General features: G+C 46.3%; 1 protein-coding gene across 4 annotated transcripts in view; it reads left to right on the forward strand.

Moving 5' to 3' along the window:
- FLNA (filamin A) overlaps positions 1-25,960 on the forward strand; it is a 165,948-nt gene that overhangs the window by 20,526 nt on the left and 119,462 nt on the right. For all 4 annotated transcript variants that reach the window (XM_030194125.1, XM_030194127.1, XM_030194126.1 and 1 more), the window contains exon 2: positions 24,290-24,739. In XM_030194125.1, coding sequence (XP_030049985.1) covers positions 24,349-24,739 — 391 coding nt within the window. In that variant the 5' untranslated portion in view covers positions 24,290-24,348. The remainder of the gene's footprint in view (positions 1-24,289; positions 24,740-25,960) is intronic.

Here is a 25,960-nt window from a genome sequence, read left to right on the forward strand (position 1 = left end):
GGGCGTAGCCAGACTACAGATTTTAGGTGGGCCTAGGCAAGAAGTGGGTGGACACCAAGTGCTCCCCCCCCCCCCCCCCAAAAAAAAATATCTCAGCAGGTGGGAAAACGCTTCTTGCCACCTTTTCACTCTGTAGCAGGCATGTGCAGAAAACAGAGCATGGAGAGTACTGTTTTTGTTACCATCAAAGGGAAGTCTTCAGCTGGCTGAGCTTGGGATCCCCACCAGCTACCACCAAATGTGTGCTACTGTTGGGTGGGCCTGAGCCCTAAGTTGGTGGGCCCTGGCCCACCCAGGCCCACCTGTGGCTACGCCCCTGGTGTTGGTAAGTGAGAAATTCTGGATTTCTGATAGGGCACAGGTATTTTAGGTGAGTGGTTTAAAATGAGGCAAGTTGTGGGGGAAGAAAAGACTGGTGTAGATGTCTGTCCTGTTGTTTCCCAGCCCTTGAGGAACTGGCTGTGTTACTTTCTGGGAAGGATAAGGACTGCATTTCCACCCCCCCCCCCCTTTACTTCTTAGGGATTTTGCTTTAAATTGCTTGTGGGGTGAGGCAGAGAAAACATGTGCTGGGCACAGATACAGATGGTGATGTACAATTAAGGCTTAGATAATTATCTTTATTCAGAAAGAGTAAACATTTCCATGTGACCTATCTGTTATGAAGATCTCCTGGAACCCCAGGAAGGGAACTGCCCAAGGACAAAGGTTTGGATTCATTCCTAATCCTTTGAGGATTTAGGTATTTTTTTTTTTTCACAGGAGGGATGGCTGAATGTTTGAGCATAAGTTGGAAACCTGAAAATCGCAGTAGTGGGAAATAGAGGAGAAAAGGGGAAATTTCTTAAGCACCTCTAGGTTGCTCTGAAAACCTTTTTTTTTGTAATTACTTATCTAAACAATTGCAGAGAAAATGAACAGAATACTGACTACAAAGACATTTAAAGTTAATGTACCTATACCAGTTTTTCCCTTTATGTCATGGTATTTTCACATCCCATCTTTTCTCTGTTTAATCTTTTTTCCTTTTCTTGCAGATTTTTAATTGCCTCCAATATCTGTCTTAAGATGCTAATAAGTAGCTTTTTAGGTGTTTTTAGACCCCAAATCCTTCACTATCCACACAAAATATCATTTATTACTGCAGCTGTGACTAGAATTCAAGTACCAAGCTATGAAGAGTTCTGCTAGCATCAGTTATCCCTGAACCAGGTCAGTTATGATAAATCTACACATTTATTTTATTACACTTGATATACCACCAATCACCATATGGCAGCTAGGTGGTTAATAATAAAACATAACGAAAAGGAGGCAGGTAAAAGTAAGATTAAAATAAAAAGAAAAGAGAAGAAACAAAAAAGTTGCAGGGAAATGCCTAATTGAAAAGCCAGGATTTGAGAAGCTTTTAAAGGCAGGGTATGAAGGTGACATGGTGTAATGTGCCCTGCAGCACCCCCTGCTGTTCCAGTACCAACATTCCCCCATTCCTACTACACAGCTCCAATGTACTTAAATTATGCCCTGCAGCATCCCCTGCTGGTCCAATACTGACATCCTCTTCCTGCCACCACACAGCTCTGCTACTCTACCACCGTCCTACCCTGAAGTGTTTATTGTAGCATTTGGTAATATTACCCTTTATAAACCATATAGAACAGATGCCACAAAGTAATAATAAGAATACAAAAGATGCATGTCCATGGACATAATCTCTTTTTGTGAGTTCAAACATTTTCTTGAATTTTTATATCGGAATCTTTTTTTTCCTTCTTATTAGATTTCTCCACATACTCTCCCAAATCATGTTTAATTTGTTTCTAATTCCTTTAGCCTTTTAATAGTCTATAATGGTTAGAGGCAGGATTAGTTTTTCTGTCTCTGGGGAGCACATTCAGAATTCTGTCACCACACAGCTCTGTTTCCCCTCCCCCCCCCCCCCCCACCAATTTACCAGTTGCTACAAACGATACTTGCACCCCTGCCTCCATTGCCCTCCCAGAGCATCCATCCCCCCCCCCCCCCCACCACCACCACCCTCCCGGGGCCATCCTGAAGAATGCCCCTTCCAGATCAGCATTTCCACCTCTCTCTCTCCTGGCTGCCACCTCTGCCAATTAGTGTTACTACCTCTCTCCCCTCAAAGCTCCTTCCTTGTGGTTCTCCTTTACCTAACTGGACAAAGAAGAATGAAGAGCAAAGTTAAAGAGAGACATAAAGGTGTCCCACAGAGGCTTCTAGTACCTGCATGCAATGAGGCTCTGCCAGCCTCCTGCCGCTAAGGTAATAGGAAGAGTGTGACAGGGCAGGATGCCAGCAGAGCCCCACCACACGCATGCACTGGAAACCTCAGCGGGACACCATGTTTCTCTTTAATACTGTGCTTCATACTGCTGCGGCTTGTCTGGGCAAAGGAGCACCAAAGGGAGGGTGCTTTGAGGGGAAATATGACTGCATGGGGGTAGACTGTGGTGAAGGGCTAACAGAATGATCCAGGGACAATCCCTGAACATTGAGGACATCTGGTAACCATGCTGACCACCTTGGTGAGCCAAGGGAGAAATGAACAGAAGGGGAAGCAATGGATGGGGTGCAATTTTGGAATCCCTGTTTCCCTTGCTCAGGCCCTGAGTTGCTCTCTAGCACTGTGCTCTCTGTTTTGGAAGCAACCTCTTCTCTCCAACCCCACTCCTTGCCCTCCCCCCCACACTGCTAGCTCTGCTTTCTCCTCCTCTACCTCCTGCTCCCCGCTCCTTGTCCACCAGTATCCCTTCTCTCTCTTCCACTCAAGTCTTGCCCAATAATTTCCCCCTCTCTTCCTCACCCCCTATCCAGAAGCAACCATTTTTTCTCTCCTTCTTCCCCCCTGTCCGGTTGTCTCTCTCTCTCTCACATACACCCATCCTAGGAAGAAAATACAAATTCTGTTGTCACAATGAGACAAACCATTTTGGATATTTTTGTAACATAACATAAACCCTTAAAAAAAAAAATGAAGTCACAACATACATAGCAAACTGACATATCAAAAGAGCACTAAATCCAAGAACTCAAGCAGCACCATCCCTAAATGAAAAAGCAAACCTGCCTATCTACTTCCTCCTGGGAAAAAATAATAACATGGACTGTGGCATAGTCCTACACAAAAAATACATGCTAGCAGAATAGCTGACTTTGGTCACCCAAGCAGAATACAGACCCTCAAAAAGCAGAGAATAAGGGGCCCTTTTAATAAGCTGTGGCAGAGAGTAGCCTAGCGCAGGCCTTGACAAATTTTCATTAAACTTAGGAGCCAGCGTCTAAGCCTTTCTTGCTTTTCCTTTCCCTTCCCATCCTTCCAACGTTGTCCTCAATTAACTACCATTTTCCCCCTATTTTGTGCCTGTGGATAAATTTATTTATTTAGATTTTTGCTCACACCTTTTTCAGTAGTAGCTCAAGCAAGGTGAGTTACATTTAGGTACTCTGGATATTTCTCTGTCCCAGGAGGGCTCACAATCTAAGTTTGTACCTGAGGCAATGGAGGGTTAAGTGACTTGCCCAGGATCACAAGGAGCAGTAGTGAGATTTGAAAGCCATCTCTGGATTGCAAGACCAGTGCTCTAACCACTAGGCCACTCCTCCACTTTAATAAATTAGTTCCTTAAGGGGGCTCTGCTAATCAGTTGCAGAAGTCAACAGTCTTTCTTCCCAAAGCATGCTGTCAGTTGTGTGAAAGCACCATCTAGATAGGTGAAGCATGGAGGCAATTGCCTCTTTGTCTCACTTATCATCATAGCCTGGGTGCTCATCAGTTTCTCTCTCATCCTCCCAGCCTTCTTCTCATATCCACCCACCCCCCATTCTCTCTCATGCCCTTCTCCAGCCTTTCCCCAGTCTCTCTCGTGCCCCCTCCAGCCTCCACCCAATCTCTCTCATGCCCCCTCCAGCCTTCCCCCAGTACCTCTCATGCCTCTCGCCAGCCATCACGCTGTCTCTCTTGTACCCCTTCCAGCCTTTACCCCGTCTCCCTTGTGCCCCCTCGTCTTCCCCTAGTCTCTCTTGTTCCCCTCTCCAGCCTTTCCCCAGTCTGTCTCATGCCCCCTCCAGCCTCCACCCAATCTCTCTGGTCTTCCCCCCCCCAGCCTTCACTTGTTACTCTCAGTGCTGCCCTCTGCTCTGCAGGGCAATCAGGCTCTGCATATACTTGAGCCACACAGTGCAGGAAGTTGGGGAAGTCTCACGGTTTCAAGTTTCATGAGACTTCCCGAACCCCCTGCACCATGCGGCTCAGGTATATGCAGAGCCTGATTGCAGTGTGGGGTGGGGAGAAGCAGTTACAGGCAGCGTTGTGGTAGGAACAAAAATATTGAAGGTATGAAATCCCGGGAGCCGGGATGAAATTTCTAGGTGGTGAACGTGGTATCTGTCGAGCCCTGCTGAAGCATGCCCTTAAACGAATCTTTCTCACTTGCTAATTTTCCCACAGGGGTAAAATGGCCGATTTTCAGAATTTTTCTATTAATGGCCACATGCTATTTTGTAGGTGGTAGGGACTGGGGCGCTAAAGCTGTGCTGATCGGGTAGTGCATGGCAATGATACTAATGTGCTAACCAATTTGCATAGACGAACCCACTCGCCAGCTCCAGATGTGCCCTCTGCACCAAAAAATACATTTTGGGGTCCTCTTACTAACGTGTGCTAATAGATTTCGCATGCCCTAATTATTTTTATTTATTTATTTGTTACATTTGTATCCCACATTTTCCCACCTATTTGCAGGCTCAGTGTGGCTTACATAGTACCGTAGAGGCGATCGCCAGTACCGGTTTGAACAAATACATAGTGAGGTTCTGATAGAGTAAAGTTCATGTGTGACATTGGGAATCATAAGGAGGAAGAGTTATGTCCAGTTCTAGCTTTTGGTTTCGTTATGTCACAGGGTTCAGGCATTTAAGTTGGATCGTTAGGGCATGCCTTTTTGAATAAGTTAGTTTTTAGTAGTTTCCGGAAGTTTAGGTGGTCATATGTTGTTTTCAAGGCGTTTGGTAGTGCATTCCATAGCTGTGTACTTAGGTAGGAGAAGCTGGACGCATAGGTGGATTTGTATTTGAGTCCTTTGCAGCTTGGGGATGGAGATTTAGGTATGTTCTTGTCGATCTAAGTGTGTTTCTGGTTGGTAGGTCTATGAGGTCTGTCATGATCAGACACCCATTATATTCCTGTGGGCATCTTATCATTTAGCACATTCTAAATTTAACGCACTTTAGTAAAATTACCTATTTATTTTTTTAGTATACATACATGACACAATTACTGCGGAACGCCTCAGTGTACCCCACGGTACACCATTTTTTGCTGCCATAATCATGCGTTACTGATTAGTGCAGCTTAGTAAAAGGGCCCCTTTAGTAACCAGCAGTTAGAAAGAAAGAGATGCAGTAAAAAAAAAAAAAGAAAAGAAAAGTGGAATTCTGTCCACTCTGATGTCTCCCCATTTCCTCCAGTTCCCCACAGTGTTTGAAGCAGGAAACGCAGGGCTGTTCTCTGCCGCCTGAGACTGAGCGATTGGCCCGTAAGGAACTCAAGAGGTGAGTTCCAAAAACTGTTAAGTACATTAAAGTTCATACCGGAAACAGACTGCTTTTACAGATAGACATAGGATGTGTGAAATTAGCACTAAAAAGCATTTATTCCTAAGGAATATGCTATTCAGTGAAAACAAAAATTTCCTGTGTTGGATATAATTCTTGAAATATAAACTTGTATTTATCAAAAAAAACAAAAACAGATTTTTGTACTTATCAGGTTTTTGGAACGCAGCTCTTCAACTGCTGCCAAGCCCTGTGTGCTGGTGCAGTGTGTCCCCTGCTGTGTTAATGAAACAGCCCTGCTGCTGACCTTCCCCTTAAATGTGATGATGGAGGGGGAGTGTAGCTGATTCTCTCCACTGAGGGGCAGATGCACAAAAGTCCCCGGAAACAACCGTAGGTGTAGAGATTCTCGATAAAAAGTTACCGAGTTGGAAATAGCATGCAAATGAGCTGCATGGACTCGCAGTGAGGTAGGGAAAGTGCATAGCACGTGCGTGGAACAATAACTCGGTAGGTGTCGATGCCCAGAACTGCTGCCTAAAAAAGTGAACTTAAATTTGTTGGTCCAGCAATAGGTCAAAGGGATTGTTAATGGACGTCAGCAGTGGAGGCTGGGGCTGAGGGGTTCAGAGTGGTGCATGGAGCATGCTGCAGCCCAGCTCATTTGTCCTTGCGTTTTTCTCTGCCTGCATTGTGCCACCGCTGTTCCATCTCCGCTGCCCTATCCCGGTTCTCAGCCTTGGTCATGGCGGAGGGTCAGAGGCCCTTGTAGCATGGGCTTCTACAACATCGAGCGCACCCTGGGAAAGGGCAACTTTGCCTTCTCCTCCCCAAGGTTTTCTATCTGCCTGATCTCTAGCATTGCATAGAGGAACATATCTGAGGGCTTCTTTGGGCTGCATGCTCCTCCTCTGCTCCTTCTGACCATGCAGAGCTTCTTCAACACATGTGCAAATACAGCAGACTGCTCTGCCGAGAAGCCACAGTCATGTTACAATAGCCCCTGACTTCCAGTTAAGAATCCTATATAATAAAACGCACCTCCAACATTCTGAAGCCGAGAAAGTGAAGCCTTCAAGCCTTGAAGCATTCCTGCAACGTTCTGGAATTACGTGTCGTCAATTGAGGAGATGGAGCCTTACAGAGCGCACGAATGCTTCAAGGCTTGAAGGCTTCACTTTCTCACACACACACTCACTCACTCACTCTCTGTCTCTAACATACACTCTTTCTCACACACTCTCTCACACAAGACTCTGTCTCTCTGACACAAACACACACACTCTGTCTCTCTCTCACTCAATCTCTCTCACACACACACTCTGTCTCTCACACACACTCTCTCTCTCTCTGACACAAACACACACTCTGTCTCTCTCTCACTCATTCTCTCTCACATACACACTCCATCTCTCTCTCTCTCACCCACACACACTCTCTCAAACATACAAACATGCTGAGGAGGAGAGGGAGGGGGCATGGAACTCGGAGGGAAGGGGGCCAAGAACTTGGAGGGGAGGAGAGAGAGGGAAGGAGAAGAGGGAGGGAGGGAGGGAGGGGGCCTGCACCTTGGATGGAAGGGGGGCCTGGAACTCGGAGGGGAGGAGAGGGAGGGAGGGAGGGAGGGAAGGAGGGGGTCATGGAACTCGGAGCCCCACACACACACATACTCACTCTCTGTCTCTCACATACACTCTCACACACTCTATCTCTCTCTCACACACACATACACTGTCTCTCATACACTCTCTCTCTCTCTCTCTCTGACACAAACACAGACACACTGTCTGTCTGTCTCTCTCACTCACTCACTCACCCACAAACTCCATCTCTCACACACACTTTTTCTCTCACACATTCTCTCTCTCTCTCTCTCAAACATACACACTCCGAGGAAAACCTTGCTAGCGCCCGTTTCATTTGTGTCAGAAATGGGCCTGTTTTACTAGTTTCCTCATAAAAGGTAGGGGCTGCGTTCTATGCGTTGCTCAGAAACGGCTGTGCATTGCGTGGAATGCACATTTGAATAGTAATTAGCTCATTGTAATATAGTTGCATATGATTCCCATTGTCTGGTACTGTGAACAGTGAAAAGCACGCAGAGCCCCCCTTTGTGCATTTCTTGCTGAATACAGTGCTTGCTAAACTGGCTAGAACTGGTCAAAATTGCATGTTGCTTGCACGGAAAACGTTTTGTGCATCTGGCCCTCAGTCCCAGCACTGCTGACACCTGCTTTCAGATGAATCTGAATCAACCCACAAGAACATGTGAATATGCTGTTTTTAAGTTGTGATCACGGCTGCCCTGCATCACCATATACCTCCATGCTGCTTCTGGCAAAGGAGTATAGGGCTGTGCTCTTATTAGACGTGGTGCCCTGCTTTACAGACATTATAATTTTGGTAAATAGGTTTGGCAGAAACTCATTGGCATGGAGTCCTGGTATCTAGTGAGGAAGCGAGTTACGCTTGTATCAAGGCGGGAGGTTCTCATGCACCTCCTCCCCCTTCTCTGACAAACAGGAAACCCACAGGAGGTGGGGGTGAGGCTGCTGCAGGGACTCCGAGGGCTCATTTCCAGAGAACCACACCCTACACACTTATACCCAAGTAGTGCCTGCCAGTCAGTGTGGTGGTGGGAAGACTGGAAGGAGTCTGTAGGCATGAGTCAGGGGGTTAGATGGGAGGGGGAGCAGAGCTGTCAAGTTGTTCAATTCTAGAAGGGAGATTTTGGGCCAGTCCTGAACTACAACTAACCTTACTGCTTTGGGATGTAAATTTAAAACCTAACTGTCCAAAAAGCCTCCCTCCTGGAACTGGATAACTTGGCAGCTCAGGGGGCGGCACTGAAGTGAAAATAAATGTTTTTTTATAATTCACAGGGCCAGTTTTAGACATGCTGGGGCCCAGGGCAGAAATTTGGAAGGAGTTCTCAAAGCTCAGCAGCAGGCTGTGCTTCCTTCATTTTGGGCAGGCTTGGGGGGGGGGGGGGGGGTCCTCTGTGCTGTGCTCTGGAGGCCCAGGACAATTGCTCTGGTTCTATCTCTAACATCAGTCCTGAGTGGAAACTTCTAATTGTTTAATAGAATCAAGACTCCTCACTATCTAGCAAAAGTATTTAAATCAGGAATGTGCTGCCATAATTGTGGTTTTGTCTTAACTAACTGACACAATTCAGGGACAGCTGATCACAGACTATGAATTCTTTTTTTTTTTTTTCAGAACTTGGTCTTTTAAAACCTGACTCATGCAGGCTCCCATCTAAAGCTTTCCAGACCTTTTTAATAAAGGGTTAGAACAGTAAGAAATGCTCCGAAGTTTTCAGAAACTTTTTACAGGACTCCCTAGGACAGAGTCTGCATTCCATCTTGCCCTGAATCTCATTATGAGGCTCCATGGGAGGGGTTTTGCCTTTCCTCTTTGCTTCTTTACCAAGACTGCTTGGGACAGGCTCTGCCTTATTCTTTACCTCTGTAGATCTACAGGACCACAAAGCTTTCCATGGAAGAATAATTTTTATGTAACTTTCACTGCAATTCTTTTTGTAACATTTTGTAGGGTATCCTGTTTTTTTTTAAATTAAGATTTACATGCATATTCTTTCAACTTTTTGGACAATGCATTAGTTTTAAGAGCTTAACATATTTTTCAAACAAGATTAATACTCCCCCTCAAAGAGATCTCTGCTCCATTTGTTATCAGTTCTGCCCTGCAACATCCCCTACTATTCCAGATTTCTCCAGTACCGAGAGCCCCATCCCACGCACATACAGACAGCTCTATCAATGCACCTCACCCCCCCCCCCCCCCGTCCTGCAACACCCCCAGCTACTCCAGTACTGAGAGCCCCTCCCCCATCTATGCACACTTTAGTGCACCTCGTTCCTGCCCTGCAGCACCCTCTGCTGCTCCAGGCATGAAACAAAGACAAAACTTAAACTTCATAATTAAATGTTGGCATTATATTATTAGTTGTATATTGAAGAACGCAGAATACGAATGAAAGGATGCTCTGTCTTACAGACATTATAATTTTGGTAAAGCCAAAATAGGGTTGGCAGGATTCACTCATGGTCGTGGCTGCTAAGAAGAAAGCAACGTGGTATGCTTGCATTAAAGTTGGTGATTCTCTCTCGGATCCCTGGTAATGCCAGGCTAATCCCATGAGCCTGTGCCACTGCAGGGTATGCACTAGGTACTATTCGGGCCCGGCCAGGACAAAGATGCAAAACAAGGCTATAAATTTCTTTGCTTCCACAGTGTCTGCCCAAGATGTTAAAGTCCGGCAGCAGGGAAAGGAAACAGAAAAATACAGTACCAAACTTGTGCAGAAAACAGGGCTTGATTTATCTTAGCCCCTAAATGGAGCCCTTTGGACCCCCCCGTTTTTGAGGGTTATTTCCGCAAACAATGCTGCTAGCTCAAATCCGTGGTAGCCAGCCCAGTTGCCCGTTTGTAGTGCACATTTTCTTTTGACCATATTAAACTGTACCAGATCCCAAGTCTGCCTGCAATGTGCATGTCCTGCGCTACCAGAGTTTGTCTGCAGAGGGCAGTACAGGCCTCCTGTTACTGTTACTAGATTAAGGGCTGCCTTTCCCCCCCCCCCCCCCCCCCCCCCATTAAGGGTGCGGCCGTGGGAGAGAATGCGCTCAATCGAGAGTGTGTCTGAAAACCCAGCAATGGGTCGAATAATTAGCAGCAGCATCCTTACTTTGGCTTCTGTCGTGGTCGTTATGATTGCAACCAGCTCCGTGGGTGCTTGTGATCCCACAATATTGAACACATTTTTCGACGCTGTCCAGGGAAAGAAGAATTTTTCGTTGGGTTTAGCGCACCCAATAATTTCGAAAAGTTGGCTCCCGTGATCGTTATTATAGCATTATCTGCCCCTGGCAGCTCTTAAGGGAAATAGGAAAAAACAGAGATGAGGGAAGCCAGGTCCAGGGTATCTCTCCGCCTCACCCCCACCGAAACCCACTGAGTTGCAGCAGACCCCGGCGCAATCTCGACTTCATCTTCAGACCAAACCTCTTTAACTTTCTGTTATACCGAATTGGTTGCAAAAAAAAAAGGAAAGCTGAATATAGCGAAAACAGAACTATTCCTTTGGTCCCCAAACATGATCTGTCGCCCGGACACTGTATATATATCCCTTCTCCTGATTAGTTTACTATTATCTAAAATAAAACAAGTTTAATTATATTGCTGTTTATAACCAGGGCTTTTTTTTTTTTACGGGGTACTGAGTACCGGCACCTTTTCCATTGTCTGCTAAAATTGACCCATGGCCCCTACGTTTTAATGAAAGAGCTCAGGCTCTACACACCAATGCTACCTTGTCATAGATTCTGTGACTGGTTGCAGGGGGCCTGGCTATTGTGGGGTGGGTTCCACAGTGAATGCCCCACCCCTGAAGGGTGGCCAGGCATTTGAGCTCCAGCACTTTTTTTACTAGAAAAAAAACGCACTGTTTATAACATTAATCTGCAGAAAAAGTTATGAATAGTTGTCATTAATAAGGGTTACCAAAGCAAGTTACATACTTTAGCATTAATAAAATAACCCTTATATTTAGCTGTACAGTGGTGGTCAGTATTTAGGTAACATACTTCCTCACCCCAGAGATTTTACTGTCTAGTCTAAGATGATACCTAAGACAGTGGGAGATAGTGATTTGGCCCAGGTTACAAAGGAGTATCGCACAGATTTGAACCCTGGCTTCCCTCGTCCTGTGTGTGTGGAACAGGCTGGAGTGTTGTAGGGCCAGGAGTGAGCTGGTCATTTATGGGCTGCCTCAGTTATGGATTTTATTGTTTGGTGTTAGGACAAGGTATATACAGGTTTGATAGCCCAAGACAGGGCCTAGCTAGGTGGGGCCATGGGCCCTCACAGATTTAGCCCTGGCCCCCTCTCCCGCCGCTGACCCTCCCCCGCCAGGTACCTTTGCTGGCGGGAGTCCCCAATGCCACCAGACGAAGTCTTCTTCAGTGCCGGTCTCCGGCGTGTTCGCTGATCTGTTTCTGTGAGTCCTGACTTCCTGCATGCACGTCCTGCACCTAGGAACTCGGGCTCTGGACCCTCCTCCTGCTGAGGTCTGGCTACGCCCAAGAGGGCTTACAATTAAAATGTTGTATCTAACGCAATGGAAAGTGAAATGATTTCCCCAAGGTTACAATGAGTATTAATGGGACCTGAACCTCCCTGGTTCATAGAGGGTTGATTTTCCACTAGGGGGCTACTGCTGGGGCAAGACTGGGGTACTATGTGTGGTTCTCAGTACTGTAATAGTATGGGATGCTGTAGGCAGGAGTGAGATGCATTGGAAGAGCTGTGGCTCAGTCTCAATGCTGGAGTTCCAGGGGGAACTGAATAGCAGCACTGGAGCTAGCTCTGTGAATGCTATATACCTCCAATATTGAGGAAGCTCCTTCACCGTGCCCAGGATGGGTGAATTGTATTGTGGCACTCAGTCATTTGGGCATGCTGGTGCCTCTATTATCAGGAGTGAGGTGCATTGGCAGAGCTGTGTCTGGGTCTCAGTACTGTAATATCAATGTAATTCTAGTTCCATAAACAGTAAAAAATATTTACATATGTACATATTTGCAAAGTTTCACTAATAGAAAATAAACTTTAAAATCTTTATCCTTAAAAACAATGCATTATACCTAGGGTAGCACAGATGTAGAATCATCTTTTCACCAGGGGCGTAGGCAGACCTGCTATTTTGGGTGGGCCCAGAGTTAACCTGGGTGGGTCCTTCCCACCCCACCCCTACCTCTGTATATACATACAATATAGTGTTGTTGTTTTTTTTTTTTTAAATGACCCATCTGCCCGTTTCTCTCTGAACCCCATCCTCCAGTCCTACCTCAGAGCCATTGCCCGTTGCAATTCCTATAGGCAACCTGTACCGGCCCTGCAGGCTTCTCTCTACCACATTCCCACAAAAAAAAACAAAGAAGTGACATGATTGAGGGCAGGACATGATAGAGAGAAGCCTGCAGGGCCGGCACAGGATGCCGCTGGCAGTAGCTCTGAGGTAGTCTGGGGGGGTTGTAGAGAGAGATGGGCATATGCCAGGCCACGAGTGGAGAAGAAAAGAGTAGTGAGGTGCTGCCACTGAAGAGTTTTGAGAGCCTCATGGGCTACTGACTGGGTGGGCCTGAGGCAAGAATGGGTGGGCCTAGGCCCACCCTTAGCTACACCACTGCTTTCCACAGTACAAACAAGAAGCGAGATGTATGAGGTATCTCCTGACATTATTTATCTAAAGGGGGGGGGGGTATAATGTTCCTTTTCAGAGTGTCTAATTTCTCCAGTGGTGTTCATGACTGAGGACACCACCTTACTAACCAGAATGCAGAGCTCCCTCAGTGCCCAGGGAGGTTTGTTCGACCATAGTCCAATACCATAGAGTTTACGTATATAACTGGCACAGGTGGATATACTCAGTTGTCTTATGGCTCATCCCATACTGCACTGCTGAATAGGCAGCTTGTAAATGAAATAGCAGGTGGTGCTGCATGGGGGCATGAATGGAAAAGTAACTAAACACATCTTAGTATAACAATAGGACATGGAATGAGGGGGGGAACCTTACAAGGTTTTGTTAAGCCCAGGTTTCAAACTAATGGCTAACAGATGTGGGACATTCACCTATAATGATGCAGGAGCTCCCGCCTTCCCTGGATCCACTTCCACTCTAGGGGCCGCTTGGGTGAAATTTACCCAACTGTTCAGGTCACATATGTTCCCTCACCTCAGGGGCCACTTGGGTGAAGTTTACCCAACTGTTAGTTACCTTCAGAAAAAGAAGGTCAAATATGTTCCCTCACCTCCTGATTACACCAGGGTTTGGGGTTCTGAGGGAAACTGGAGATTGCATGCTAGCCTTGGGGTCTGATCTGCATGGAGGGATTTAAGAATGGGTGTAGCAGGGAAGTAGGGATAGGGAGGGTGCAGGTATGAAGGAAAACTGACTGGGGGAGAGGGGCTTAAACACAACCTTATAGGAAGAATCATTTCTTGCTCAGTGGGGAAGTCCCCTATCTCTTCCTGGATACATGTCTAAACCGTTTAGGGTTTCAGATTGCACATTACATTAAACTTTCACAGCACATTGATGGTTATAACAGCCATCCCCAGGAGGGGATACCAGCTTGAAACCAGTGCAAATTGAATCATCATTTCTCTGTTATGGGTTACCATGTGTGCAGAATACGAATATGCATGTCACAAAATCAGGGTGTAACAAAGCAAAATGGAAACTTGTCAGCAGAAGCCACAAGACCCCAGAAGAAGCAGAAAAGCAGAGAGCCTCCTAAACGCAGACCTCGCTAACCAGGAATAAGGGGCAGGCACACAATAAACTCCTCTACAATGTATCTGCTTTTTCCTGTCAAACTTCCCCATTTGAGATTAATAGTTAATGGGTGTGATTTCTCTTCTTGATAAAGGAAGTTGAAGAACCTCATCCTGAAATGTGACAAAGAATGGGTCGTTCTGAATTGGCCCTCACTGCTCACTCTCCCCACACTGCCCTCCAAAGTGTCTCACACTCATTCTCCCCACACTCAGCCCTCGCCAGTGTCACACTCTCATCATGCTCAGGGCTCCCCAGTGTCACACAATCACTCACCCCATGCTCAGTCAGCCTTCATAAGTGTAACACACTCTCCCCATGGTCAACCCTCCCCAGTGTCATACACACACTATCTCCATACTCAGCCCACCCCAGTATCACAAACTCACTCTTATCATGTTCAGCATTCCCCAGTGTCACACACTCTTATCACACTCGGCCCTTCCCAACATCACACAATCACTCGCCCCATGCTCAGCCCTCAAGTGTAATGCACTCACTGTCCCCAATGCACACGAGCACTCTCATCATGCTTGGCCTTCCCCAGTGTTACACACTCACTCTTATCATGCTCAGCCCTCCCAAGTGTCACGCATTCACACACACACACCCGCCCCATGCTCAGCCCTCCCCAATATCACACACTCACTCTCATTGCTCTGAGCGCTCCTCAGTGTCACTCTCATCATGCTCTTCCCTCCCCAGTGTTACACATTCACTCTCCCCACATTCAGTCTTCCCACGCACACACACTTACCATGCTCAGCCCTCCCCAGTGTCACACAATCACTCTCCCCACATTCAGCCCTCCCAAGTGTCGTCATCACACACTAAATTTCCCCTCAAATCAGCACTCCCCAGTGTCACACACTCACTCTCATCATGCTCTGCCCTCCCCAGTGTTACACACTCACTCTCTCTCCCCACAATCAGTCTTCCCATGCACACACACTTATCACGCTCAGCCCTCCCCCAATGTCACACACTCACTCTCATCATGCTCTGCCCTCCCCAGTGTTACACACTCTCTCTCCCCACAATCAGTCTTCCCATGCACACACACTTATCACGCTCAGCCCTCCCCCAATGTCACACACGCACTCTCATCATGCTCAGCCCTCCCCAGTGTTGCACAATCACTCTCCCCACATTCAGCCCTCCCAAATGTCACACACTAACTCTTCCCACACTTAGCCCTCCCCAGTGTCACATACTCACTCTCATCATGCTCAGCCCTCCCCACTGTTACACACTCACTTTCCCCACATTCAGCCCTCCCAAGTATCACACATGCACTCTCATCATGCTTAGCCCTCCCCAGTGTCACACAATCACTCTCCCCACATTCAGCCCTCCCAAGTGTCACACACACACTGTCATCATGTTCAGCCTTCCCAAGTGTCGCACACTCCCTCAACACTCAGCCCTCCCCAGTTCGACAAACTCACTTTCCCCACACACAGACCCCCCCTCCCCTTGATACCCTTTCTGACCCCATCACTTTTAACACCCTTATCTTTAGAATGATCTCCATTTATCGCTATCCTTTTTCGCTTTCCACTCTACCATTTGTTTGACCCAGTCAATGACTTTAGGGTCCATGCCACCTGTGCTCATCTTGTTTATGAGTTAATTATGAGGAGCTGTATCAAAGCCCTTGCTGAAATCTAATTAATGTAATTCTGTTTGTAAGAACCTTCCTCTCTCAAGCACCTTGAGCTCATCTAGCCCACTGCAGTCAGACTTCTATGGGTGCTGCTTACTTTAGTTGTGTTTTCGCTGTCCTGGTATTTTGCACTCTCACACCCATTCAAACCCTTCATCCTAGCTCTCCTGCCTCCTGAAGGCCCTTTTTATGCTCCTCCCTGCTTACTCTTTCATCGCCCTCCTGCTTTGCTGACTCTGTTAATTTGGCCTTTTCTTTATCATTTTTTTAACCTGTTTTCATTCAGCAAGAAGCTTCTTTCCTCACTCTCTTACAAAGGCTTTTAAAAAAATGTATTTTATTTTATTTTTTTCAAATGACTTTCAGAGAAGACTTCAGGGCTGAGAGGTGTTGCGCTTCTGCTTCTGAATCTGTCCTATCTCTCACTTTCCTCCGCTGTCTTTTGTAACATTTCTTCTTTTTTTTTGTAGACAGCCTTGATGGTTGCTTTGTTCCACAGGTGGTATATAAATAAATTAATACATCCCATCTAGCACTGTCCCTGACCAGCTCTCAGGTCACCGGATTGAAGAAATGAATCAGATGAATCTGACAAAAGCCACCTCTAGTAATCCCCTGCTGGCTGAGATCTTGCAATCCGTTGGATTCCAAAAACTACACTGGCCTCTGTTTCAGTAGCAGAGCTGCCAAATTACTCAGTTCCATGGAACAGACTTTTGGCCAGTTTTGGTTTGAAACTTATGTCTCAGGCCTTTCCAAAAGCAGTGTGGGATTTGTAGTCTCTGATTCTACCCATTGAAATCTGTGCTGCAGGTCACACAATGTATCAGGATGAGACTGACAGAAATCCAGGACTGGCCTAAAATCTCCCTCCTGAAACTAACTTGGAAGCTGTGCCGCAGCATTTCCATTAATGCAGTGCTTCTCAACCCAGGCCTTGAGGCAAACTTAGTCCCATCAGATTTTCAGAATATCCACAATGAACATGCTTGAGATAGATTTGCATGCACTGCCTCCTTGACATGTAAGTCTATCCAGTGGCGTAGCAAGGGGGGGGAGGGGTGGTCCGCCCCGGGTGTCAGCTCAGGGGGGGGTGCTCCCTGCCAGCTCCCCCACTCGGCAAATCTACACCCCCCCCCCGACCAGCTCCCGCACCCTACCTTTAAGCACCCTACCTTTAAAAAGAATATTGGGAGGCGAGGCGCAGCGCCTCGCGCCTGCCCTGCACATAAAAGAAATGTGGACCATCGGGCCTTCTCTCGCTCTGTCTGTGCCACCCTTGCGGAAATAGGAAGTTGCGTCAGCGGAGGGCGGGACAGATAGAGCGAGGGAAGACCCGACAGTCCACATTTCTTTTACGTGCAGGGCAGGCGTGAGGTGCTGCGCCTCACCTCCCGATATTCTTTTTAAAGGTAGGGTGCGGGAGCTGGTTGGGGGGGAGGCGGTGTCATCGTGCTGCACCCGGGGGGGGGGGGGTTGCAACGACGAACCGCCCCGCCCTGGGTGGCAGCCCCCCCCTGCTACGCCACTGAGTCTATCTCATGCATATTTATTATTAAATCCGTGACTGCATAATAAGTTTTACTGTCCTTTTATTTATCTTTTCAATATACACTTCAATGTGCTTATAGCTCTATTAGTGCTTGTATCTCTATACTCATACCACATTCATTCCCATCCATACTACACAGCACTCATTCCAACTACTACAATCTTATACATGTACTAACTGTTCAAGGTAAGTCCATGAAACTCAGATAGCACAGAGTCCCCTAAGGATACTCCAGTATCCTCAGGATTAATGAGTTGTTAATTCTCTGTTAGAACTCCAGCAATTCAGTTCAAAATCAGAAGTCATTTCTCAGATGGCAAGACCAAACGTATCTGCTCCTATCTTCAAACCTCCAAGGTATACATTATGCTGAGTCCGTGATTCTTCCTTGAGCAACTATTTGTTTCTTCCTTGAGCAACTAAGAAATAAAGTGGAGATCAATTGAACAAATAGTTACTCGAGGAAGAATCACGGACTCAGCATAATGTATACCTTGGAGGTTTGAAGATAGGAGCAGATACGTTTGGTCTTGCCATCTGAGAAATGACTTCTGATTTTGAACTGAATTGCTAGAGTTCTAACAGAGAATTAACAACTCATTAATCCTGAGGATACTGGAGTATCCTTAGGGGATTCTGTGCTATCTGAGTTTCATGCAGTGGCATAGCCATGGGTGGGCCTGGGTGGGCCAGGGCCCACCCTATTTGGACTTTGGCCCACCCAAAATTGTGCACTCTTGCTATGGCTTGCAGAGGTCCTCAAACCCCGTCAGCTGAAGATTTCCTCCTTCTAAGGCAGCCAGTGCTCTTTCAAATGGCAGCTGGCAGCACTTGCCTTGAGCTGAAACCAACACCAGCCCCTCTTCACATGTTTAGTTTTCATGCATGCACAGACTGCTGGCCGTGGCATCAGCTCAAGGAAAGTGCTGCTGGCTTGTTTTGGAAGAGCGCTGACTGAGCAGGAGGAAATCTTCAGCTTGCGGGGTTTGTATATCCCCTTCTGCTCAGGTATTTCATATTGTGGGCTTGCAGGTGGAGGGAGGGATGCAGAGCAGAGGGGGGCTAGGGACGGGGGGAGGGCATGAATTCCATGCCCACCTACCTTGGACTCAGGCCCACCCAAAATTGGCTGTCTGGCTTCGCCCCTGGTTTCATGTACTTACCTTGAACAATTAGTACATGTATAAGATTGTAGTAGTTGGAATGAGCGCTGTGTAGTATGGGTGGGAATGAATGTGGTATGAGTATAGAGATACAAGTACAAATAGAGCTATAAGCACATTGAAGTGTATATTGAAAAGATAAATAAAAGGACAGTAAAACTTATTATGCAGTCACAGATTTAATATTAAAACATTTAAGTGCCTGGAGTGAAAGGAATTGATCTCACTACAGTGGTGGAAATAAGTATTTGATCCCTTGCTGATTTTGTAAGTTTGCCCACTGACAAAGACATGAGCAGCCCATAATTGAAGGGTAGGTTATTGGTAACAGTGAGAGATAGCACATCACAAATTAAATCCGGAAAATCACATTGTGGAAAGTATATGAATTTATTTGCATTCTGCAGAGGGAAATAAGTATTTGATCCCCCACCAACCAGTAAGAGATCTGGCCCCTACAGACCAGGTAGATGCTCCAAATCAACTCGTTACCTGCATGACAGACAGCTGTCGGCAATGGTCACCTGTATGAAAGACACCTGTCCACAGACTCAGTGAATCAGTCAGACTCTAACCTCTACAAAATGGCCAAGAGCAAGGAGCTGTCTAAGGATGTCAGGGACAAGATCATACACCTGCACAAGGCTGGAATGGGCTACAAAACCATCAGTAAGACGCTGGGCGAGAAGGAGACAACTGTTGGTGCCATAGTAAGAAAATGGAAGAAGTACAAAATGACTGTCAATCGACAAAGATCTGGGGCTCCACGCAAAATCTCACCTCGTGGGGTATCCTTGATCATGAGGAAGGTTAGAAATCAGCCTACAACTACAAGGGGGGAACTTGTCAATGATCTCAAGGCAGCTGGGACCACTGTCACCACGAAAACCATTGGTAACACATTACGACATAACGGATTGCAATCCTGCAGTGCCCGCAAGGTCCCCCTGCTCCGGAAGGCACATGTGACGGCCCGTCTGAAGTTTGCCAGTGAACACCTGGATGATGCCGAGAGTGATTGGGAGAAGGTGCTGTGGTCAGATGAGACAAAAATTGAGCTCTTTGGCATGAACTCAACTCGCCGTGTTTGGAGGAAGAGAAATGCTGCCTATGACCCAAAGAACACCGTCCCCACTGTCAAGCATGGAGGTGGAAATGTTATGTTTTGGGGGTGTTTCTCTGCTAAGGGCACAGGACTACTTCACCGCATCAATGGGAGAATGGATGGGGCCATGTACCGTACAATTCTGAGTGACAACCTCCTTCCCTCCGCCAGGGCCTTAAAAATGGGTCGTGGCTGGGTCTTCCAGCACGACAATGACCCAAAACATACAGCCAAGGCAACAAAGGAGTGGCTCAGGAAGAAGCACATTAGGGTCATGGAGTGGCCTAGCCAGTCACCAGACCTTAATCCCATTGAAAACTTATGGAGGGAGCTGAAGCTGCGAGTTGCCAAGCGACAGCCCAGAACTCTTAATGATTTAGAGATGATCTGCAAAGAGGAGTGGACCAAAATTCCTCCTGACATGTGTGCAAACATCATCATCAACTACAGAAGACGTCTGACCGCTGTGCTTGCCAACAAGGGTTTTGCCACCAAGTATTAGGTCTTGTTTGCCAGAGGGATTAAATACTTATTTCCCTCTGCAGAATGCAAATAAATTCATATACTTTCCACAATGTGATTTTCCGGATTTAATTTGTGATGTGCTATCTCTCACTGTTACCAATAACCTACCCTTCAATTATGGGCTGCTCATGTCTTTGTCAGTGGGCAAACTTACAAAATCAGCAAGGGATCAAATACTTATTTCCACCACTGTATATGAATTATGCATATTTATTATGGATATCTTGAAAACTACTACTATTTACTATTTAGCATTTCTATAGCGCTACAAGGAAAACCTGATGGGACTGGGTTGAGAAGTATTACATACATTAGGGTGCTCAGTAAGCCTAGTTTCACTCCCTTCTCCAGTGATTCTCAAACATATCCTAGAGGAACCCTAGCCAGTCAAGTTTTCAGGATATAAATAATTAATATTAATGAGATCAATTTGCATACACGGTCTCCTTGGTATGCAAATCTATCTCATGCTTATTCATTGTGGATAGCCTAAAACCCTGAGTGGCTGGGTTCCCCTAGGACAGATTTGGTAATCACTGCCCTCTGCAATTCCATGCTAGAACATAGTTCTTATTTCCTTAAGACAGTGGTTCCAAAACCTGGTCTTAGAGGCACCCCAGCCAGTCAGGTTTTCAGGATATCCACAATGATTATTCATGAGATAGATTTGCATACAATGGAGTCAGTGCATGCAAATGTCTCTCATAAATATTCATTGTGGATATCCTGAAAACCTGACTGGCTGGGGTGCCTCCAGGATCAGGTTTGGGAACCACTGCCTTAAGATGAGAAGGATGTTTGTATTTATTTATTTACCTAGGTAGTTTCTGCTGCTCCTGAAACTTCATTTCAAACCTTTTGGGAATGTTTCCCTTATTTTATATTCTCCCCCCCCCCCCCACCCTCAGGATTGCCAACTAGCTCCAGATTCGCCCAACAGGGTTGATCTAGTCCTAACGCATGCAGGGACATGTAACCTGGCTTGTCTTAGGGAAGCCAATGGGAAAATCAGAACTGCAAGTCCCTGAATGCAGTGGGGTAAGGCCAGGACTAGATCAACCCTGTCAGGCAAATCTGGTTCTAGTTGGCAACCCTACCCCTAGCAGAGCCATGGCTCGATGCTAAGCACAAGGACTTCTTCCACGACCCTGCACACTCATGTGCCCTAAATTCAACCACTAGGTGTCACAATTGCGCAATGCCCAGGGTTCCCTTTCTCTAGGGGCAGCTGTGAATTCAGCCTCTGCAGCATCCACAGACATTTGTTTTGTGGCTCTGGACCATACCAGTCATCTTAAAAGACATCCTGGTGACAGTGAATCTAGGCAGCAGAAGACTTGAGTCAGGACTGGAACCCAGTTTCCTCCCCATGCCACTGAACTACCAGGTCAGCCCATGATGGAGAATTTTAAAACTGGGATTAGCTCAGCATCTCCCTGGCAATCTAGAAATCTCTGATGACATCCTCAGGTAATCTGTTGGTGACTGAACACAGAGTTGTTACCTCAGCCCAAGTTGACTGAAAAGCCTCTGGTTTTGCCTCATTGCATGCCTGGATTTATAGTTAAGATTGTATTTTTTAAGGGCAAGATCAGAGCTTGCAATTCATGCATGCAATAGAACAGTCTGTTCAGCGGACCTGAGGTGGGAAGAGAACCTTACATTAGTGGTTCTCAACCTAGTCCCCAGGACACGCCCAGTTTGCATTTTCAGACTGTGCACAATAAATATGAATGTATATTTATTGTGGATAGCGTAAAAAACAGACTGACTGGAGTTGTTCCAAGGACTGGGTTGAGAACTGCTGCCCTACATAAACAGGATGAATCCAGTGCATGTTTTCTGAGTGTGTCTGTGACCTCTCCCAGTGGATCAGTCAGGGCTTTCATGGGATCATCAGTCTACCCAGCTGCCTTCTGCATCCCAGCCACAGAGTTGCCAAGTTACCTAGTTCTAGGAGGGAGATGATCTGGCCAGCCCTGGATTTGAATTTACCTCCTAAGCCAATTGGTATTTGTAGTCTCTGATTCTACCCACGTAAATCAGTGCTCCAGCTTGTCAGAAATCCAGGACTGGCTTCAAAACTCCCTCCTGGAAGTGGTAGCGCTGCACTCAGTATTTGATTATCTCCTCTGCATCTGGGTCAAAACATGCTTGAATTCTCTCATGGGTTTTACTTGTTAGCTCCTAGGCTGAGGCTCACAAGCAAGTCAGTGAGACTAGGGCACCAGAGGGGTGGCATGGGACTTGGCAGGAGCTAGGGCAGTGGTTCCCAAACCTTATGGTCCTGAAGGCACCCCAGCCAGTCAGGTTTTCAGGATATCCAGAATGAATATTCATGAGAGAGATTTGCATGTAGTGGAAGTAGTGCATGCAAATCTCTATCATGAAGTTTCCGTGTGGATAGCCTGAAAACCTGACTGGCTGGGGTGCCTCCAGGATCAGGTTTGGGAACCACTGAGTTAGGAGATATGGGAGTATAAACCTTCTCCTCGTATCTCTCTCCCCAGAAAAGAAGAAACACAGAGCATATTATTAAAGGACAGCATGGGTGTCATCATGAGCATGTGCAGGTCTCAGCTCACTTCTTCTGCATGTTCACATTAGAAAAACAAACATGAATTAAAACTTTGCTATTGTTTCCTCCTCTTAGTTTGTGTGTATTGTGGCACAGAAATAAGGGTCTTTATACTTAGTACTCCTTTATTTGATCATTGAAAAATAAGATGTCCTCCCACCTATCATCAGATCTTTCCAGGGGTTCTCAACCCAGTGGTCAGGACACATCTAGCCAGCCAGGATTTCAGGATATCCATAATGAATATGCATGAGCTAGATTTGCATGCACTGCCTCTATTGTATGCAAATCTATCCCATGCATATTAATTGTGGATATCCCACAAACCCGACTGACTGGATGTGTCCCGAAGACTGGTTTGAGAACCCCAAACCAGAGAGAACTATTGCAGTGTTTCCTCAAGTCCGGTCCTGGAGTACCCTTTGCCACTCAGGTTTTCAGGATATCCACAATGAATATCCATGAAAGAGATTTGCATATAATGGAGGCATTGTATGCAAATCGTGTATATTCACTGTGGATATCCTTGAAACCTGACTGGCAAGGGGTGCTCCAGGAACCTGGACTTGGGGAAACACTGAATTATTGCAGTGGTCTTCACTCCTTGTCCTGGAGGGCCACCAACAGGCCAGGTTTTCAGGTTATCCCTAATGAATATGCATGAGAGAGATTTACATGCAAAGCTATTCGTTAAGGATATTCTGACAACCTTCAGGACTGGGGCTAAATACCACTTCGTATATGCCAATGAAAGAAAAGTTATGTCATGTTTTGTTTCATTGGCAAAGTGCAGTTTCCTGGTTAACTGCAGAGACCTTTGCAAATGGAAAGAAACGAATGTGAAATCCAGTTTACTCTCACATTCCTATCATATCAGTTCAGGGGTTCTCAAGACATTCCTGTGAACACACCCAGGCAGTTTGCTCTTCAGGATACCCAAAGTAAATATCCACAGGGTAGATCTGAGTGATTCCATTGTAAGCAAATTTACCTCATGCATATTTATGGTGGGTATCCCGAAAAGCAAACTGGGTGTGTCCTGAGAATCCCTGTGTTAGTTATAGAGACATCATTACCTCCTCTCCTCTCTACAGATCTGTTTTAACAAATTTATATGAGCAAACTGAGGTAAATAGAGGGATGAGAACACAATATTAAGAAATTACTCCTACCACCAAACACACACAAAAACTATATTTAAGAGGGTGTATAGTGTATTCACTGGAGCTCTACCAATCCTCAGAACACATTCAAGAGTCATGTAGTTTCTGTTTTTTAGGCTAGTCATGAATATGCATGAGGAAAACTGCATGTATTGTTTTCAGTTTATGTAATTACAGATGTCCTGAAAAACTTAGCTGGGTGTGTCCTGGGGACCGTTGAAAACCGTAGCATAGTTAAGGAAAGACTTCAGAAAATGTCGTTTCAGGTTAGTGCAAGCAACAGAAGAAACATGAAAGAGACTGAGAGAAGAGAGCAGAGAAAAAGTTAACAGAGACAAGAATAATAAAGAGAAGAAAAAAAAAGAATAGAAAGATAAATGACATAAAATGAGATAAAGGGGATGGAATGATAAGTACATTAGAAAAGTAGAAAAGAACAAAGACAAGATGGGGGGGGGCAAGAACTTGGGAAGAAGCAAAAAAATATATATATATATTGAGGAGTTAAAAAAAACCCGAGAGTAGGCAAGACTATAAAGTCCTTAAAGAGCCCGACAGTGAAAGTGACTGTGTGTGCTTGTGTCTCCCTTATCAGGTGCCTGCGGCTTTAAGCACAGCCTCGTCCCTCCGCCTCCTCCTCCTCCCGGCTACAAAATGAGCTCTCACGGCCGGCTGAGCCAGTCTAGCGGCGGCGGTAGCAGCAGCAGTGGCGGAGGGGCTGCGGGGGTGGCAGCAGCAACAGCGGACGCCGAGATGCCGGCCACCGAGAAGGACCTGGCCGAGGATGCACCCTGGAAGAAGATCCAGCAGAACACGTTCACCCGCTGGTGCAACGAGCACCTGAAGTGCGTGAGCAAACGCATCGCCAACCTGCAGACGGACCTGGGCGACGGGCTGCGGCTGATCGCGCTGCTCGAGGTGCTGAGCCAGAAGAAGATGTACCGCAAGTACAACCAGCGGCCCACCTTCCGCCAGATGCAGCTGGAGAACGTGTCGGTGGCGCTCGAGTTCCTGGACCGGGAGAACATCAAGCTCGTCTCCATCGGTGAGTCTCCCGGGCTCTGCGATCCTTTCCACCGGGGGGGGGGGGTTCGTCTGCACCGGCGAAAGAGGAGTGGGGGGAGGGGAACTAACATAGGAAGTCTGGGGGTGATTTCTAATGGTGGGGTAAGGGTTGCTGGGCAAAAGCTACGGGCATAGGAGCCGACTCTGTGGGTGCTTGAGCACCCCCCCCCCCCCAATATTGAGACAATTCCTTGTATGTGTCCAAGGAAGGGTTATTTCCACAGGGCTTAGCACCCCCAATAATTTTGGAAAGTTGGCTCCTATGGCTACGGGTGGTTTACTTGCAGAAAGGGTGGGTGGGGGAGAGGACTTTTCAAGTATGTGTTCTGTACTTTTTCCATAGCTAGCCTTTGTTTTCTATGAGGCTTTTGCACTTAAGTTCTTTGCCAGAGGTTCTCCCCCCCCCCCCCCCCCAATCCTAAACTAAATGGAAGTTTGATTAATGCCAGCTGCTGGGTACAGGGATTTAGTGAGCACAGTAACCTTGTAACCTTTTTGTGTGTGCATATATGTATATGAAACATTTTGATGCGTATAACTTTATGAATATACCGGCGATCTGACTCTGGCAGACATTCTCGTACCCTTGTACTAAGAAGGAACAGCGCCAAGACTGTTACACTTACCAGTAACAAATGTCTGAGGCTGTAATCGTGTTTCTCCTCCGTTTAGAAGTTGGGTTGCTGGTAATGTCTAAGCTTCATCACGATGCGGGCAGACCTGACCATCTACATTTCATGCCAATTAGTTTTTTTTTTTTTCTTAAAAAAATTTGCAAAAGCGAACATGGACTCTTTTTTTTTTCTTACAGATGTTGGTAATGGGCGTTCTTGTTCTAGCATGGTTGAAATTCCTTAGAAGGCTCGGCATGCAACGACAAACGTGCATAAATTCTAGACTTTTATTTTTTTTAATACATTCCTGGCATTGTTTTGGTTTTCGTGAGTTTTGCAGTGTTTTTCTTCGTGACACTCATTTTGTGCGGGCTTGTCAGCTTTTGCCAGGGCTGCTTCAGACATGCCTGGCAGGTAGATGTGTAAAATCTAACATGCATGCTTTGAAAAAAAAAAAATAGTGTTTTTTTAAATATTTTGCGTTTAAGAAGTTTGCTGGTTTTCAGGTTTTACCTTCTGGATTGGGTGGGGGTGGGGCAAGAGCTTTTCGGGACAGAAGGAAAAAGCGAGGCTGAAAGTGAAACGTA

This window comes from Microcaecilia unicolor, chromosome 2, assembly GCF_901765095.1.
Source record: "Microcaecilia unicolor chromosome 2, aMicUni1.1, whole genome shotgun sequence".
In the NCBI taxonomy this organism is placed as follows: Eukaryota; Metazoa; Chordata; class Amphibia; order Gymnophiona; family Siphonopidae; genus Microcaecilia; species Microcaecilia unicolor.